This window comes from Mobula birostris, chromosome 8 (assembly GCF_030028105.1).
Source record: "Mobula birostris isolate sMobBir1 chromosome 8, sMobBir1.hap1, whole genome shotgun sequence".
NCBI lineage: Eukaryota > Metazoa > Chordata > Chondrichthyes > Myliobatiformes > Myliobatidae > Mobula > Mobula birostris.
Window position 1 is genome coordinate 31,397,545 of NC_092377.1, and position 20,210 is coordinate 31,417,754.

The 20,210-nt window shown below is 40.4% G+C and overlaps 2 protein-coding genes across 4 annotated transcripts in view; one reads left to right on the forward strand and one right to left on the reverse strand.

Annotated features, from left to right (window-relative positions):
• Positions 1-16,464, forward strand: part of LOC140201215 (potassium channel subfamily K member 12-like) — a 146,131-nt gene extending 129,667 nt beyond the window's left edge. The window contains exons 5-6 of the mRNA XM_072264956.1: positions 3,237-3,636; positions 15,947-16,464. The gene's annotated coding sequence lies outside the window, so the exon portion shown is untranslated. The remainder of the gene's footprint in view (positions 1-3,236; positions 3,637-15,946) is intronic.
• Positions 1-20,210, reverse strand: part of msh2 (mutS homolog 2 (E. coli)) — a 74,172-nt gene that overhangs the window by 13,728 nt on the left and 40,234 nt on the right. For all 3 annotated transcript variants that reach the window (XM_072264952.1, XM_072264954.1, XM_072264953.1), the window contains 4 exons: positions 17,909-18,006; positions 13,094-13,339; positions 11,743-11,947; positions 5,332-5,579 (listed from right to left, as the gene is read on the reverse strand). In XM_072264952.1, the coding sequence (XP_072121053.1) occupies positions 5,332-5,579; positions 11,743-11,947; positions 13,094-13,339; positions 17,909-18,006 (797 nt within the window). The remainder of the gene's footprint in view (positions 1-5,331; positions 5,580-11,742; positions 11,948-13,093; positions 13,340-17,908; positions 18,007-20,210) is intronic.

Sequence of the window (20,210 nt, forward strand, 5' to 3'; positions counted from 1 at the left end):
CCCAGATCTTAAATCATATGATGCTCATCTAGCTATACCACATATTGTAATCAGTACTGGCCACGGCAGCAAAAATTCAGTCCAAAGTCCAAAATATTACTGACAAAGGCAACATGAAAAGGAAAGGAGTCACTGGAAAATCTCCTGGAGGATCTCAACTTTTTTGTGGTTTGGAGGCTTGCATGCCTACAATGACCCAGAGAGCCATGTTGGCTGAAGCCAGGGCTTTACGCTTTGGCTGTTGGTTGGGTCACCCATGTCAGACAGGTCAAAGGGTAAAGGCCAGACTAAGAGTGTTCCACCACTCCTCCATTTTCAGAGGTCAGCTCGGAGCTAAAAACACTGACTGGTCAAACAAAATCGTCATGGAAAAAGCAATGAAGAATCCTTCTACACCAGGATAACCAAGGACAGACAGAGCTGGAGGACTTTTATTGCTGCCCTAAATACCAGTGGTGTAATGGGCAGTAAGTAATCATTGGAAAAGGTTCCTGAACTTTCAAGAAAGCAAATGAGAGAATACTTAATAATATTTTAGAGTCTCGAGTAGGTTACGTCTTTGGCACAACATTGTGGGCCGAAGGGCCTGTAATGTGCTGTAGATTTCTATGTTCTACGTTTGTATTCTACATAGATTCACAGAAATGGTGGGAAAAGGTTAACAGTGAGCACAATTTCAAGTTAAAATAATGCAAGAGTACATAAAAGCAGGTTGTAGCAAGGTCAGATGCAAGTGCATCAACTACATAATACGCTGTATCATTGACTAGATTACACATTCAGGTAGTATCAACAAAAGTTAAGACATTAAAAGCACAATCAGAAGTTGTACTGCCATAACCTGGGAATATATGGTAGAAAAAGAAAAAGAAAAAGAAAAATCAGCTACATTAGCCAAGTTCATCCATGGTTGATGCACAAGATAAATGGTCACAAAAACAAACTACAGGACAGCTACAGTGGTGCTAGAAAGTTTGTGAACCCTATAGAATTTTCTCTATTTCTGCATAAATAAAACCCAAAATGTGATCAAATCTTCACGTAAGATCAGATTTTCTCAATAAATAAATGAACAAATTATAATGAATAATTTTTTTTGTGTTACTTATTTATTGGGTTCTCTATCTAGTTTTAGGACTTGCATAAAGATCTGATCACATTTTAAGTCATATTTATGCAGAAGTAGAGAAAATTTTACAGGGTTCACAAACTTTCTAGCACCAATGTAGGTCTTTGAATACATGAGCAAGAGGATAGAAAACTATTGAAAAAGTGGAAGAAAGAAGCAAAACTAAGCAAACTGAAGCAACTTTGAAAAAGAGTAGGAAGAAAGGTAGCAGCAAATTCTTATAGTACAATTGTATTAACAAGCATCCTGGGTGTCAACATCTCTGAAGATCTATCCTGGGCCTAATATTGATGCAATTCCAAAGTAGGCATGACAGTGGCTATATTTCATTAGGAGTTTGAGGAGGCTTGGCATGTCACCAAGACCCTCACAAATTTCTACAGGTATACCAGGGAGAGCATTCTGACTGGTTGCATCACCTTGCATCTGGTATCAAGTGTCCACTGCACAGGATTAGAAAAGGCAAAGTCAGTGAACTCCATCATGGGCAATAGCCTTTCCAACATCAAGGACAATTTCAAACGGCAAAGCCCCAAAAAGAAGGCACTTGTCATTAAGGATCCCCATCACTCAGAACATGCCCTCTTCTCATTGCTACCATCAAGGTGGTGGTACAGGGATCTAAAGATACGCACTCAGCGTTTTAGGAACAGCTTCCTCCCACCGCCATCTGATTTCTGAATGGACAATGAATCCATGTACATTACCTCAGTATTTTTTTGCAGTATATATTTTATATATAATGTACAATGATATATATGTATATACAGTCAGATGTCAGTGATATTAAACCTGATTCTGATTCTAAAGTAATATAGCTTTAAAGACATTGTGAACTCAACATTTTATTTCCAGTTACAAATGCTCCCTCCCCACATGTTAATTAGAAGCTTGAAATGAAGTGCCCACACAAATTTGCAAGACTTCAAATCCACCGGCACTTATTGTTTTCCTGAAAATGGTGACATTTTTCACAGATAGTCAATGTGTAACTTTAAAACTCCTATTTTCTTTCTCTGCTTTATTATATTCTAATTCTTGACTGTTCCTATCAGCTAAAGCAGTGTCTTGTTATGCTGAAAGCACCTCCCAGATCAATGGCCTCCACCAACAAAGAGGACAGCAGGCATTAGGGTACATTCTCAACTACAGAGGCCGACCACTTCAAATCATTCTTTCACTGTGAAAATCCTGGCACTCCCTCCCCAAAAGCAACAAAAAGGCGAAAGCATTTCAAAGAGACAACTCGTCATTACATTACCGAGGGGATAAGGGGATTTAAAAAAAACTGCTAGCCTTGCCAGAGACACCACATCCTGAAAAATATATGAAAAGCATCTGCTCTACTCGCATACAGTCAACAAGTAAACTGCAGAATGTGTACCATTACAGGTTGAGTACTCCTCATCTGAAATGCTTGGGGCAGGAATTCTTTCACATTTTTGAATATACAGGTACACCCTATCCTCGTTATATGCGTCTTCAGACTATGCGGATTCAGTTATGCGAGGAACCTATTTCTACCAACGTCTCGTTATATGCGTCCAAAATTCACAGTTATGCGAGGAGCACTGCCTTCCCGCCAATACAAGTCATGTGTGCACGCTTCACAGTCTCTCTGTTGGGATGAGAAGCACCACTTTCCCGCCAATACAAGTCAGGTGCGCGCGCCTCACAATTTCACTCCCGCCACTCTCGCATTGGTTTTGGCAAGGTGTGGATGCACGATCTTAAACTTCTGTTGGTTTTACCTATGGTGCAGTGATTTTGTGCTTGAAATATTTAACTATGCCTCTTAAGCGTCCGATGTCATGTCTTGGGCCGTCAGCCAAGCGACAGAGAACGGCTTTAACACTTGAAAAAAAGTTGGAAATTATAAACAGCGCGGCATCAGCTGAAGGTAACACAGCTCTGGGACGCTACTGCCGGGAACAGAATATTGCCTTTAAAGTTCTTTTATTGCTCGACAATGTGCCAGCCCATCCTAAACATTTAGACAGCATTCATCCTAACATAACAGTTCGTTTCCTGCTGCCTAACACAAGATCGCTGATTCAACCACTCGACCAGTGTGATCCACATTCAAGGTGTGCATCTTTTTTTACAGCGATCTATCTCTCAGATGCTGCAAGCAACAGATGATTTTGAAAATCCCGGGAGTTTACCAACAGTGAGAGAATGGTGGAAATCAGAACACTTGGCACAAATGGCGATGGATGGACATGGACCCAAGTTTAGAATGGAGTCAGCATTTCAGTCGTTCCTTGCCGTCAACCCTTCTTCCCTACAAGCAAATTTATGCTGAAAAACAAAACGCTGCCAAGCAAACCCTCACCATTTTGCTGTAATCTTCTGCTGCCGGCAGCTCTAAGAGTTCTGTGAGTCTTCTTTCACCCCTTGCTGTGCTTGATATGATCCTGACGACCACAACCATCCACCTTATCTGTGTAAAGCTGCCCGACACCACAACCATTCATCTCCTGGAGCGAACACACCTGCCACTGTTGGTGAGTACCGTACACCAGAGGATGTTAACTTCCTATGATTTAGTACATTGAATATTACCTTAAATTGATTAAATATAATACATATGTTGTCTTGTAGTACTGTTTTTGTGTCGTATTGGTATGAAAATGTGAATAAGATACAGATAAAACATATTTAGGAAGCCCTCTGGAACGCATTCCTATTTTCTCCATTTAAATAATTATTCACATTATGTGTCAACTTCGAGGAACGTATCACTCGCATACGAGGATAGGGTGTATGCGTCGCTTAACGTCCACGATACGTTCTGTGAAATCGGATGTTATGTGACTTGGACGTTGTGCGAACACCATATTATATACTTAGCAAACCTATATGGAGTACTCTAGTGTACCTGTATTGACTAAATAGCCGAGAACTTACACCAAAACTGTATACTGTAATACATACGCTATAGTTTTTTATTTTGTTTTAAACTTTTTTTTTCCACTTTTTAAACTTTTATGTAAACACTTTCTTAGCCTATATCACACACAATTTATCAATATCGTAGTCTGGTCCTGCTTTTTCTTTAAGCATTTCGAACAAGTTCCATGCCTTAGCAGTGATAGTCAACGTACTGAGAGGGATTCTCTTTTGTGTTTGGTCCTCAATCCATGTCATTAGCAATTTCTCCATATCCGATATAGGCCCCTCTTGCATTTTTGTGAGCCTTGTAGTTTTCAGTGAAGCCGATCCTTTATCAGCTTTGAGAATTTTTTCTTTGTTTTTCAGGATTGTCATGATTGTTGAGCGCGATGTGCTTAAATCCCGAGCAATAGTATTCACTGGTTTTCCACCTTCATATTGTTTAATAACCTTTTCTTTCACTTCCAAATCAATACTTTTCCTTTGCCTCTTGCTGCTGCTATCACTAGGAGTGGTTTAGCTGCATTTGGAAGCCATGATGCACCTTATGGCAATATTTTTGAAAGAAAATTAAAGAGAGATAATGCTACTACACTCAAGAGATGCACAATACACGAGGTTGGTTACGTCCGCTACGTCACGTTCTCCGATCGAGACTACGGACGTATATGCGCACACCTGTAGACTATATCGAGATAACTTAGGATTGCCATCATTTCCAACTCTGTCAGATTTTTATCAGCAACAACCTTCGCAAACTCAATGAATTTCTCTGCAGCTTCGTGATCAGCAGATGCTTTATGTTTAAAATTTGTTAAAACCTTTAAAAAATGAATGCCATGCCATTTCTTAAATTCCTCCAACCCGCCTGCTGAATATTTACAATTTCCTTCAATTTTAAGTTCACCATGATGGATCTTTGCTTGTTTCATGATCAACATAATGTTACAATGCATATGTTCACTCTGACATTGACAAATCCACTCTTTCAATACACGATCAAGATCTTAATGTTTTGCTTTATGCAGTGTTTATCTATTTTTCATCAACTTCTGTTCATTATATATTTGAGGTCACTTCTCAGAACTGTATGTAGTGTATCCAAAGCTTGCACATTATCTGGGAACCTTCACAGTGCCTTGTGGAATTTTCCATTTGTGACATTATGCCAGCACTCAAAAATATTTCACATTTTGGAGGTTTTCAGATTTTGGAATTCAGATAAGGGGTATTCAACTTGTATTATTAATTATTTTTATGCACATAATATTTCAAATTAAACTGTTGCTACTCATGTCTATACTTACCTTTCTTGACACGGTACAACATGGTTAGTGTTTCATCAGTGGTGAGGGCAGTCACATGCAAATTGTTCACTGTTGCTACTTGATCAGCCAAGGCAGTCAACTCATGAAAATGAGTGGCAAACATACAAAATGCACATATCTTGGTGGAGATGTATTCTGATATGGCCCAGGCCAAGCCAAAGCCATCATAAGTGGAGGTTCCCCTTCCCAATTCATCAATAATGATCAGAGAGTGTTCTGTTGCTGATCTGGGAAAGAAAGAATAGGTGAAAACTAAGATCACAGGGGTTAGCAGAAATCTATATGCAGTTAGTAATTTTCCTCCAACATTAAACAGCTGCATTCTACTGGACTATACAAATTTGTCCTTTCCTTTTCTAATAGTTGGCCTCCTAACTCACTCTTACGCCAGGCTGAATTTATCTCTCTACATGGTCCATAATTCACACTGCAATCTCTGTAACACACTACAATATATTCAAAATGTGATTACATGATCTAATTTTAATTTATTTGTATTCAAGATCAGAACCATAGCTCCACCACCTGTTTCACCACTAGTTAAAGCCCTTTAAATTGGAGAATTGGAGTAAATGACAAATATTCCCTTTTTCGTTACCATTTCAACACACTAACATGCTGCTTTTTACCTATGTTTTGTTTTAAGTTACAGAGCTGCATTTCATATAAGAAAACAAGAAGTGGGCTTTATTGTTTTTAACATTTAGAAGATTTTGTCTCTTTCAAAAGACACGGATCACTAACATGAACGTCTTCAATTTCAAAATGTTCACAGGATACTGAAGTGTTTTCAGTTATATAAAGAGTAAAGGGAACTGACAGCTGATATTGGACCACAGGAAATTGATGCTGGTGAGGTAGTAATGGGGGAACAAAGAAATGGCAGAAGAACTTAATGGGTAGTTTGCATCAGTCTTCACTGTGGAAGACACTAGCAATGTACCAGAGGTTTATGAGTGTCAGGAAACATGAGTAAGTGTTATTGTTATTACAAAGGAAGAAGTGCTCGGCAAACTGAAAGGTCCTTAGGTGGCTGTCACCTGGACCAGATGGACATCCCAGAGTCCTGAAAGAAGTTGCTGAAGAGGTAACAGATGCATTGGTCATGATCTTTCAAGAATCATTTGATTCTGGCATGGTCCTGGAGGACTGGAAGATTGTAAATGTCACTCCACTCTTTAAGAATTGAGGAAGGCAAAAGAGATGAAATTGTAGGCCAGTTAGCCTAACCTCAGTGGTTAGGAAAGAGTTGGGGTCCATTATTAAGGGTGAGGTTTCAGAGACTCAAAATCAGCATGGTTTCAATAAAGGGAAATCTTGCCTGACAAATCTGTTAGAATTCTTCAAGGAGTAACAAGCAGGGTGGACAAAGGAGAGGCAGTGGATGTCATATGGCATTTGATAAGGTGCCTCACGTGAGACTGCTTAACAAGAAAAAATTCTATGGCATTATAGGAAATATATTGGCATGGATAAAGGAATAGCTGACAGGCAGGAGGCAGTGAGTGGGAATTAAGGGGGCCTTTTCTGGTTGGCTGCCAGTGACTAGTGATGTTCCTCAGGGCTCAATATTGGGACCGCTACTTTTCACATTGTTTGTCAGTGATTTAGATAACGGAATTGATGGCCTTGTGGCAAAGTTCGCAAATAATACAAAGGTAGATGGGGGGGGGGGGGGAGTAGGTAGTGCTGAGGAAGTAATGTGACTGCAGCAGGAATTAAACAAATTGGAAGAATGGACAAAAAAGTGGCAGATGGAATAGTGTTGGGAAATGTATGATAATGCATCTTGGTAAAAGGAACAATAGTGTAGTCTATTATCTAAATGGGCAGAAAATTCAAACATCAGAAATGCAAAGAAACTTGGAAAGGTCCTCGTACAAAACTCCCAAACGGTTAATTCACAGGTTGAGTCTGTGGTAAAGAAGGCAAATGCAATATTGGCATTTATTTGGAGATAATGATGAGCCTTTATGAGACACTAGTCAGGCTGCACTTGGAGTATTGTCAACAGTTTTGGGCCCCTTATCTCAGAAAGGATGTATTTATCATTGGAAAGAATCCAGAGGATGTTTATGAGGATGATTTCAGGAATGGAAGGGCTAACATATGAGGATTGTTTGGCAAGTTTGGAATTTAGGAGGGCGGGAAACATCCTTTCCACATCTATTCAGTCTAGGCCTTTCAACATCTGAAAGGTTTCAATGAGATCCCTCCTAATCCTTCTGAATTCCAGCGAGTACAGACCCAGAGCCATCAACGTTCCTTGTACAATAACTCTTTCATTCCTGGAATCATCCTTGTGAACCTCCTCTGGACCTTCTCCAATGCCAGCACATCTTTCTTAAGATGAGGTGCCCAAAACTGTTCACAATATTCAAGGTGAGGCCTCACCAGTGCCTTAAAAAGCCTCAGCAATACATCCTTGCTCTTGTATTCTGGGCCTCTTGAAATGAATGCTAACATGGCATTTGCCTTCCTCACCACCGACTCAACCTGCAAGTTAACCTTCATGGTGTTCTGCACAAGGACTCCCAAGTCCCTCTGCATCTCCGATTCCTGGATTTTCTCCTCGTTTAGAAAACAATCCGCACATTTACTTATACTACCGAAGTGCATGACCGTGTATTTTCCAACATTGTATTTCTTTTGCCACTTTCTTGCCCATTCTCCTAATCTGTCTAAGTCCTTCTGCATCCTCAACACTACCTGCCCCTCCACCAATCTGCAAATCATCTGCAAACTTGGCAACAAAGCCATCCATTCCATCAGCTAAATCATTTATGTACAGCATAAAGAGAAGTGGTTCCAACACTGACCCCTGCGGAACACCACTAGTCACTGGCAGCCAACCAGAAATAGATCCTTTTATTCCCCCCTCGCTACCTCCTACCAATCAGCCAATGCTCTAACCATGTTAGTAACTTCCCTGTAATACCATGGGCTCTTAACTTGGGAAGCAGCCTCATGTGTGGCACCTTGTCAAAGGCCACTGCATCCCCTTCATCTATCCTACTGGTAATCTCCTCAAAGAATTCCAACAGGTTCGTCAGGCAGGATTTTCCCAGAAGGAAACCATGCTGACTTTGTACTATCTTGTACTCTATTACCTCATCCTTAACAATTGACTCCAACATCTTCCCAACCACTGAGGTCAGGCTAATTGGTCTAAAATTTCCTATCTGCTGCCTTCCTCCTTTCTTAAAGAGCGCAGTGGCATCTGCAATTTTCCAATCCTCTGACATCATGCCAGAGTCCAATGATTTTTGAGAGAACATTTCTAATGCCACCACAATCTGTAACACTTCCTCTTTCAGAACTCTAGGGTGCAGTTCATCTGGTCTGGGTGACTCATATAGCTTTAGGTCTTTCAGCTTTTCGAGCACCTTCTCTCTGGTAACAGTAACTGCACCTACTTCTCTTCTTTCATACACGGCAACATCAGGTATAATGCTAGTGTCTTCCACAGTGAAGACTGACACAAAATACTCATTTAGGTCATCAGCCATCTCCTTTTTCCTGTAAACAACAGGAATTCTGCAGATGCTGGAAATTCAAGCAACACACATAAAAGTTGCTGGTGAACGCAGCAGGCCAGGCAGCATCTCCAGGAAGAGGTGCAGTCGACGTTTCAGGCCGAGACCCTTCGTCAGGACTAACTGAAGGAAGAGTGAGTAAGGGATTTGAAAGTTGGAGGGGGAGGGGGAGATCCAAAATGATAGGAGAAGACAGGAAGGGGAGGGATGGAGCCAAGAGCTGGACAGATGATATCACCTGTCTAGCTCTTGGCTCCATCCCTCCCCCTCCTGTCTTCTCCTTTTTCCTGTTATTATTTCTCCTGCTGCCCTATATCCACTCTCATTTCTTTTATTTTTAACATACTTGAAAAAAACTTTCACTATCCACTTTGATATTATTTGCTAGCCTACTTTCATATTTCACCTTTTCCCTTCTGATATTTTTTAGTTGCTCTCTGTAGGTTTTTAAAAACTTCCCAATCCTCTATCTTCCCACTAATTTTTGCTTTGTTATATGCCCTTTCGTTTGCTTTTACAATAGCTTTGACTTCCCTTGTCAGCCATGATTGTACTATTTTACCATTTGAGTATTTTTTTCATTTTTGGAATAGATATGTCTTGCACCATCCTCATTTTTCCCAGAAACGCACGCCATTGCTGCTCTGCTGACATCACTGCCAGCAGCCCCTTCCAATTTACTTTGGCCAACTTTGACTATATACCTATAACTTTTGCACTGTACTGTATAGTGGCATTCAATTAAATTTGGAAAAAAGTAACTTTCTGCATTTTGTATGGACAGATGTACACTTAGGCTGGTTGTAGGGACGTGCCTGGAGGGAGACTAGTGGGAATGACAACAATGCAAGGGAATCATGGAGGGAGCGATCCCAGTGGAAAGCACCTCATCTCCATTCAGCCACCTTCTCCCTCACCTCCATTCAGGGACCCAAATGGACCTTCCAGGTGAGGCAACGTTTCACCTGCAACTCTGCTGGGGTCGTTTATTGAATACGGTGCTCCGAATGTGGCCTCCTCTACATTGATGAGACCCATCGTAAATTAGAGGAACCACTTCATGGAGCACCTCTGCACTATCCACCACAAGCAGGATTTCCTGGAGGCCAAACATTTTAATTCCGAATCCCATTCCTATTCTGATGTGTCGATCCATGGCCTCCTCTTGTACCAAGATGAAGCTACTTACAGGGGGAGGGAGTAGCAGCACCTTATATTCCATCTGGGTCGCCTCTAACCTAACAGCATGAATATCAATTTCTCCTTCCAGTGAACAAATTGCCCCCACCCCCTCTATTCCCCACTCTGACCTTTCACTTCTTCTCACCAGCCTATTACTTCCCCATGGGTCACCTCCTCTTTCCTTTTCTCCTATAGTCCGATCTTTCCTCCTATCAGATTCTTTCTCCTCCTGCCCTTGACCTGGCTTCACCCATCACCTTCCAGCTAGCCTCTTTCCCCTATCCCCACCTTTTTATTCTGACATCTTCCCCCTTCCTTCTCAGTCCTGAAGAAAGGTCTTGGCCTAAAATGTTGACTGTTTACTCTTTTTGATAGATGATGCCTGACCTACTCAGTTTTTCCAGTGTGTGTTGCTTTGGATTTCCAGCATCTGCAGACATTTTCGTGTTAGTACTTGACTTTCTTAATATCCAGCAGAGTCTTACAATCATAAGACGTAAAGGATGAGCAATTACATTATTAGTTGGAGATCAGAATGGTCGCTGCAACTGGGTGCACTGCCATCTAGATCTTTTATCATTCAAGAGCCCTGAGGTAATGTTGCGACCCCATAAAACTCTGGTAAAACCACACATGGAATACTGTGCTCAATTCTGGTCATCTTATTATAGTAAGGATACGGAAACTTTAGAGAAGCTTTGCAGAGGAGATTTACCTGGAGTGGAGAGCATATCCTATGGAGCATATCCTATGAAGACAGGTGAGCTAGGGCTTTTCTCTTTGGTGTGAAGGAAGAAGCGTAGTAAATTGATAGAGGTGTACAAGATGATAAGAAGCATAGACTGAGCGGACAGCAGAGTCTTTTAGGCTATTGCTAGAGCAGAAATAGCTAATACAAGGGGGCATAATTTTAAGGTGATGGGAGGAAAGCAAGGGAAAAATGTAAGAGGTAAGTTGTTTTTATACAGAGTATGGTAGATGCATGGAACACACCGCCAGGGGTGGTGATAGAGCAGATACATTAGGGACATTGAGGAGCTTCTTAAATAAGCACATGGATGAAAGAAAAATGGAGAGCTATGTGGGAGGAAAGGGTTAGATTGATCTTACAATAGGTTAAAATGATGGCATAACATTGTTGACTGAAAGGCATGTACTGTGAGGTACTGTTCTGTGATTCTAAGGCAGGTACATGGTGCTCTGTAGAAGACGTTAAACTTTATTGACCAGTTAAGCAGACTAAAAGAGCTGTATAATTTTACCTGCTCTTATTTTTTCAGAACCCGTCAATTAAATTTCTAGGCCCACCGGTCTGGTTGGCATAAATTAAGCCATCAGCAATTGCTTTATAACCAAGAAACAAAATACATAGGTCTTAACTAGACATGCTGGGAATTTGATTACAGTGATTTAAGGATCAATGAAAAGCCAAAAGTATAGCATCAACTAGGGAGATTCTAGATTACCTGTAGGCACAGGGGGCTCTCAGCTGCACCAAGTAATTAATTCCATTTTATTCTGTTTTGGCTCTTCCATAGAAAAGATTTTCAGAACTTACAACTTAAAAGGCTAAAACAGATTGAGTAGTTGCTGACAGATTTAAACTTTTTTTTTAAAAAGTCATTCACTTTTACATAGAGCACCAAGATAGCTATGGGAGGAGCGTCCTTACCTCAGGATGGCTGCAGTTTCCAACATTTCTGCCATGAACGTCGAAACACCTTTGAGCTGACTGTCACCAGCACCGACCCGAGCAAGGATGCAGTCAACGATACTTATCTCTGCAGAATCACAGGGTACAAAACAACCAATCTGGGCCATCAGAACTACGACACCAGTTTGCCGGATATATGTTGACTTACCGCCCATATTCGGACCTAAAGATACAAACAGAAGCAAATCAAAAAAGGTAGTTTACAAATTCGAGATCCCAAAACACTTATAATCGATCAGTTAATACAGGTTTAGGATATCTACAGTGTGTGTTGAAGAAGCCTCAGAGTACTTTGTCACTTTTAACTTCTGCCCCAGAGTCCTGGTTCTCTACTGCTATCAGTGCCCTGACAGTAATGATGCTTTAACTCATACGTACAGATGAAAGGTAACAAGCTGAATCACCCACATTTACAGTTAGCTGCTGTCCTATAGTGAAATTACATTCTGTTTCCTTCATATACAAGAGGGAAGAAAAATGAAACAAAGAGGAAGATCATATGATCAATGGACACATCAGCTGCAAGAGCAAAACACTGCAAGTAACAGAAACCTGAAATAGAAAATGCTGGAAACATTTAACAGCATCAAAACTACTTTTGATGAAATGTCATTAGCCTTTAACATTGACTGTTCCTCTTATCACAGGTTTCATCCGACCTGTCAGTGTTTCTAGCATTTTCAGTTGCTCTATTTTCTATTTCAGTTTCCAGTATTTGCAGCATTTCCTTTAGTTCCTGCTACAAGAAATTTGCAAGGAGTTAAACATTCCACTTAAGGCAAGGGATCACCTCTGTGTATACAACACTATATTGACTGTTTTCGTACATGGTAATTTAGGTCAGCCAATTCTTCAGATACAATAAACATAGTTTATAAACCATCACTCCTGAATAAAGATCAGAAAGGGCAGTGTCTGTGTAATGAATGCGTTCCGTTTATACGGGTGTCCACAAGTTGATTTTGTCCATAAGTTAGTAAGTATACAAAAATCATTTGATATGGTGACCATAGTAATGTAAGAATGGGATCGAGAGCGCATAGACTGATAAGAAAGAACAATTACTAAAAGCGAAGAAGAAACTATTTCTGTTTATAGGAATGAATGCATGTATGGATGTCAAATCTTTGAACTTCATATTATGGAAGCTCATTAGTTTGCAGGGGGTGTCCATGAGTCACACAATAGAACCCAGTAAAAGCCATGTGCAGTGACCAGAGCAGGAATAACGGGAACAATGTTCCAATTATGTTGCCTACAGTTAACTTCATTTCACTCAAGTATTTTATCTAACAAAATCATCAGTTACCTGTTATTATATGAAACATCTGTTTATCTTTCTCAAATGTAACATCGTTGGGTATAAAGGCCACATCGTCCTGGACCTCAATGCAAGGATGCCTGGAAGCCTTCAGGATGATCCGACCTTGACCCTTTGGAAGGATCACGGGCCGCACATAAGGCACGGGTGCTCCGTTAGCTACATGCGCAAAGCTGACCACAGCATCCAGTTGTGCAATTACATCATTTAGCGTCTGCTGAGGTTCTACATACCCTGGAAAAAAAAAATAGGGATACATCAATCTTTTGATTTATTGTAAAACACATACATGGTTTGCAACGATTTTGGATAACTACTGCACAGATGCAGTGGATATTTGGAATAAAACTAAAAAAAAATGCAATAAATATTCCACAGGTCAAATAGTGTATATGCAGAGAAAAATTCAGTTAAGTTTTACGTCAATAAAGTTTCGTTCGTTCTCATGAGATATTATAGACTCAAAACATTGCTTCACTTTCACAGGTGCTACCAGATCAACTATGTATTATCAGCATTTTCTTTTACCTCAGATTTCCAGTTTTACTGCTTTATCAGGGTATGGAAACATACATTTAATGGAGAATTGGAGAAAGATGCAGAACATGTTAAAACTTTGAGAGCATGAAAGCCTAGCAACCTCTCCCCGCCCACAGGCAAAGCCAGTGCCTTACCATAATGGGGAGGAGTGCAAAAGAGGCCTGTGTGAGGTATGACAGAGCACCCTGACCCCATAACAAAAATACACTTCGAACCAATTTATGATATACCAATCTAAATTTTTAATTCTATTTCTGTCTCTGAAAATGTTGCCCGACTTACTGATTTTCCCCACATTTTGTGCCTTTATTTGATACCTAATGACCCATTCTGCTCTATCTGACACTCTGCCACCTAAAACTACCAGCCCTATTATCTGTCTCCAACCAGTGGGGACTGTTAATACTGAAGTTCCCAAGTTTTCTAATAGCCTCCAACAGGCAAGTTTACTCATATTTCAGTAAAGCACAAAGAATTCATTTAGAGTACTTATTACATCCATATGACCTGTGCAAGAACTAGCAGCACAGTTAGAATCTGAATTCTCAACCTTATTACCATTGGAAACACAACTTTGGGATATACTACCAGGATGAGATATTAATGGCTAATCTTGATTACTGTTGAGCAATCATGGAAATGAGCAAAACTGAGGGATTTAGGGATTGCACATTGGAACCTTATGAAATTAATGGACTTGTGTACATTCGCTCCACTCCCATCCCCAACAAAAGATTCATGAATAGGAAAGTATTGGATAATTAACGTAGACAAAATTATTCCAGATATTAGAAGGCTATCATTGTATAAATCCCATAGCTCAAAATAGACAAAGATCTGCGTGTTAGGAAATCCATCGGCTACTATTTTTTCTTTAGAAACTACATCCAGTTTTTAAACAAATGAGGGTCTGACTAACAAACATCTTTTACCCCAATGCAAATTCAATCTAAACTGAAAGCATGAAAGTATACTCCAACAGGTACCAAGACTGTCAGTGAAATTAAACTACAGCAGTCTTAAGGCTGTTATGTTACATTATAACCCTTGACTGGTAATGTTCCATTTAAACACTTGTGACATTTGAAATACCATGAAGCATGCTTGATGAAAGAGGTGCAAGTGTTAAATGGCTAATAGGATGTGCTCTGCCAAAAGCAGACAATGGTATATTACTGGTGCAGAAACTTTGCTCTGGAACTAATCCATATTATATCAGACTTACAAGCACTGTATGGACACACAGTCAAGCAACTGCTCCTGACTGCGTCCCCAGTACTTTACAAAAAGGGAAACAATTTAACATAGGCCAAGATGAATCATTACCCAAGTTACTCAGCAAGAATTCAGCAGAACATTGTACAGGACAGCACAGGAATAGCTATTTGACCCATGATGTCTCTGCCAAACAGGATGTCAAAAGAAATTAATCCCATCTGCCTGCACAGGACCCATTTCCCTCCGTTCCTTTCATGTGTCAGTAAATGCCACTATAATGTCTGCTTCTACCATCATCCCTGCCAGTTTATTCCCGACACTGACCATTCTGTGTAACAGAACTTACATCTCGCTTAAACATTTCTCTTCACACTTTAAAGACCTGCCCTCCTACATTTCACATTTCTACCACGGGGGAAAAAAAGACTATGTCTACCCCATCTATACCTCAATTTTATAAACTTCACCTCCAGAAAAAAAAACAATTCGAAGCTATACAATCTCTCCTCTGCAAAGCCTCCACATTCTCCCTGCATTGAGGTGTCCAGAATGAACATAATAATTAAATTGTAGTCTAACAAGTTCTATATAGCGGCAATACGACTTCCTTACTCTTAATACTTAAATGCCCCAACCAATTAAGGCAAGCATGCCATACGCCTCCTTTATTGCCCTATACACTCACTGCCATTTGCAGGAAACTATGAACTTGGACTCCAAGATCCCTCTGTACATTAGTGTTTTTTGGTGCCCTGCCAGTACACTTGACCTCCCAAATTGCAACGCATCACATTTGCCTGGATTAAATGCACCTGCCATTGAAAATTTTGGTAGGATGATTTTTAAACAATTCGTAGATAAGATGATATTTGAATTGTTTACAGAATGGCAATGCTCTTATAAGTTCAATATTTTCTTTTTTTTAAAAAAAGAGGTTTGAGATTATTGTATGATCAGAACAATTACGGGGGTTAAAGGGGGTGGAGATTAGGAGGAATGATGGCGCCTAACGGCGACTCCTTTACTTGTATCTTTGGAAACAGCTCTACTTCTACCTATAATATCTTTATTTTTTCCTTTCAGGGTTCTTTTGAAGACCCTGACCTGGAGTTACACACAGGCTTCAGTTCTTTGCGGGAATGGGACCTGTTCTCGGGGTTCCACGACTGGCCACTATTCGACAAGCCAAGGGTTTGGCCTGAGAATCTTGATCGCGTTTGGAAACCTAAGATCTCAGGGCTCTGGAGACGGGCGGATCGAGGGTCGATGTCTTTTGCTGTGGGCCCAAAGATCGAGGTCTTCACAATCTTCAGACACAGAGCTCGAAAAAAATGACGAAATGGACTTTTAAGATCGTAAACCAACGAGATGTTACGTCTCCTGCTCACTGTGAAAATAGAGGACACCTCCCTCTCCCTTGCCAGGAAGAGAGAGAACCTCTGGGTTGTCAAATTTAGATGAAATGTAAAGCTTTTAGGGTAACTGCAAGGTCTGTGTCTTTGCTATCACTTAGCACACGCTTGGGCTCAGTAATTGTGCCTATGCGCATTGAATTTTGCTGGTGGGGGAGGGGGAATACCACTTACGCGCGGAAGGGGAGTACTGGGTGGGACTTTGGGGTTCTCACGTTTAACTATCGTTCATTCTTTGGGGCACTTCTCTGTTTTCGTGGATGTTTTGCGAAGAAAAAGCATTTCAGGATGTATAATGTATACATTTCTCTGACATTAAACTTGACCTTTGAATTTGTTTTGCATAAATTTAGAGGGTTCCTGATCCTGAGGGGGACCAATATTCTTGTGGGCAGGTTTGTTAGAACCGCTGGGGAGAGTTTAAACTAAATTTGGCAGAGGGATGGGAATCAGACTCAAGGGACTCAGGATAGGACAGATGGTAAAAAAACGAAGATAGTATGCAATCAGACTGTCAGGAAAGGCAGGCAGATAATAGGACAAGATTGCAGCCAGCAGGGGAGTATCAATGCATTAGGGATGCAGAATCAAAAAGGGTAGCGAATGCAGTACTCAAAGTGTTATTTCTCAATGCACAGAGTATAAGAAATAAGGTGGATGATCTTGTTGCACTTTTACAGATTGTCAGGTATGTTGTGGCCATCACTGAATCGTGGCTGAAGAATGGCTGTGGTTGGGAGCTGAATGTCTAAGGTTACATATTGTATCGGAAGGATAGGAAGGTAGGCAGAGGGGGTGGCGTGGCTCTGCTGTTAAAATTGGCATCAAATTAGTAGAAAGATGTTACATAGGATTGGAAGATATTGAATCCCTGTGGGTTGAGTTAAGACACTGCAAGGTTAAGAGGACCCTGATGGCAATTATATACAGGCCTCCAAACAGTAGCTGGTACGTAGGCTACAGATTACAACAGGAAATAGAAAAGGCATGTCAAAAGGGCAATATTATGATGGACATGGAAAATTTTAACATGGAAGTAGACTGGGAAAATCAGGTTCGTAATAGATCTCAAGGGAATGCTTTTAACTGGAATATACTTTTGTTGAGCACTGTATATAAAAAAAATTACTTTCCAAATCTTCCACTGTTCTTCAACTGTCCCACTACATACCCTGTACTCAATCTAAGCTAGCCAGCTCCTCCCACATCCTGCTGTGGTCTCCCTTGTTTATGCAGATACACACTGGTTTTAAATCTAGCTACTGCACCCTCCATTTGTAAGGGAAATTCAATTTTCAAGAGGATCCCTAGCTACAAGGTTATTAATTTTACATGTCTCATTTCACAGGACCAGATCTGAGGCAGCATTTTCCCTTGTTGGTTAAACTTTTCACGAAAGGCAGTGTATAACAAACCAATTGGTGGATATCTAAAAAATTATGGCTGCAGAACTAAATGTACAAGATATTTTCCTGATAGATTAATTCTGGCCAAGACAGCTGGAGAAGAGGTTTGTCTTTCAAATTATGAATCACATCACTTATATGCAAGTGAACAGACCTGCTGGCCTTCCATTCAATGCCTTATCTGAAATTTAAAAACATGCAGTAAAATTTCTTCCAAAACATCTTACCTGCAGAGATATTGATGATTTCTTTAACAATTGCATTCTGGGCTTCTTCATACTCTTCTCTACTCTTCAGGTAGTCCTCATTATAAGAGCTCAGCTTACTAGAGAAGGGTTCATAAAACAAGTTTCACAAATTCAGTACTTAAGGGATGAACATTCCTATAATGACTTAAGCAGTACATTTTAAGGACACTGCATCTTTGCACTTGGACGAGCAAAACATGAAAGCAGATGATCCTTTGGAATGAATTGAACATGGGGAAAGAAGGAAGAGACAATAGTGGGAACTGGTTACATCAAACTTAAAGAGAGTTGGTACGTAACTTCAGAAGGAATTGGATAAAAATTCAAATGCACAAACATATGCCCTAGATACTAGTTAGAAGAACACAAACAGAAAACGCTGGAAATATTCTGGTCTGACTGTTGTTTCAGGTCAGTGACTTTTCAAAAGAAAAGTAAATGAACCTCAGTGTTAACTCTGAAACACAAGAGAGACAGCAGATACTGGAATCTGGAACCAAAAAAAACAACTGAAAGAACTCAGTTGGTCAAACAGCACCTGTCAATGCACAGGGAGACTCAAATCAGATTTTTACTCAATTTAAACACTACTTGCAATATTGTGCTTTTGTCAAACACATTGTCATTTTGATCTTAGACCCTGCATCAGAGATCCTGCTTGAAATTACTTGCTCTTTCCATAACTCATCTTAGTGCTGGGTAATTTGTTTCTCAAAATCTATAACCAAACTAAAACTGTTGTGTAGACCAATGAAGCATTAATAATGAAGAAGCAATACTTGAAGACAGACTCCAATGTTCAGCCCCTTGTACCAAATGTAACAATGGCATCCACAGCAGTTAAGTTGACTGTATCAAGATGGTGACAGCAACCAACTGCAGCATCTTGCAGATAGTACACAAAACTGCTGCTACTTCTCCTTCTTTTAAATATGTCTCTACTACTACTAAACTGCATGCAACAGGAGCCAGTAATTCACATTTTTGTTGTGTGTTTTTGGGCTGATTTTAAGCAATCTGGCACTTGTGCTGTCTCTGGAGAATTCAATGAACTTAAAAATGGAGTGTGTGGCCTAATGGCAGAGCAGGAACCCATGATCAGCTCCATTGCTCCTTGCTGATTAAAGTGCCGAGCAAAATTGAAATTGATGAAGAGTGGAAGGTGAGCAGGCGTTCAGCGCTGCCTGCGTTTGACCAGTATCCCTCTCCCTCTCATTCATTGCTGCCAGAGGAAGGTACAGGAATCTTGGGTCTCAGGCAAGATTTTATCAGTGTGACTTGTGGCTGTAGACTTTTTAAAAGAGAACTCTGTGGTTCATGTTATATGTGTTCCTGGTTATCCTTTTTTTATTGCTACTTTGCGCAATTTGATCAGGGCACTTTGGTGTGGACGGGCTGTGGCCTGCAACCAATGAATGGCACAGCACTAAGCAAAACTGAACATTCCTAGATCATAGGGGACTCTGCAGTTTGATATTTAATATTCTGTGTGTTATTCGTTTGCTTTTTAATGTTTACATGATTCCTTCTTTCTTTTCACGCAGTGGGTTTTAAATGTTTTCTTTGAACGGCTTCCATAGTGTTTCTTTGTTTCATGGCTGCCTGCGGGGAAACGAATCTCAGGGCTGTATTCTGTATACATACTGGTACTATATGTACTCGGAATCTTTGAATTAGGATTTTCAACCCATACTATTCGAATAGTACCAATCATTTGCTTTTGGGAAAAAGGAAAATTGTAATGGTACAGACAGTACGAAAGCTGAAGGGACAATATCAGTGAATTCCATTATGTGCTCAAAAATATAGGTAGAGCCTGGACTGAAAGAGGCAGTCGAGGTAGAATGATGAGCAAGGGAATAACTTTAAAAGGAATATTTCATAGACAGAGGAGATAAGGTAAACAAGATTTAATGCGGGTTAAGATATAAGTGAAATGATGTGCATGCAAGACACCAATCAAATGGGCAAATGTCATAATTATGTCTGAGGATCTGGTGGGAGCAACTGGCTCATCTGTGATGTCAGACCTACACGGCAGCATTTGGGTGAACACAAACTGATGAGGCTAGGTGCTATGAAAACACCATGCATAGGTGTCAGAGAAGCAGAGGAATGCAAAGCAGATTCACCCATGCTACATGCAGACATGGAATGTCAGTACAGCACAGCACATGGACAGATGGAGTTTGGTAGGAAGCAATGGAACCATACTGCCAGATTGGATCAAGGCATAGAAGAAGACAAAGAAATGGAAGGAAATCCATTTTAAATTCACAGC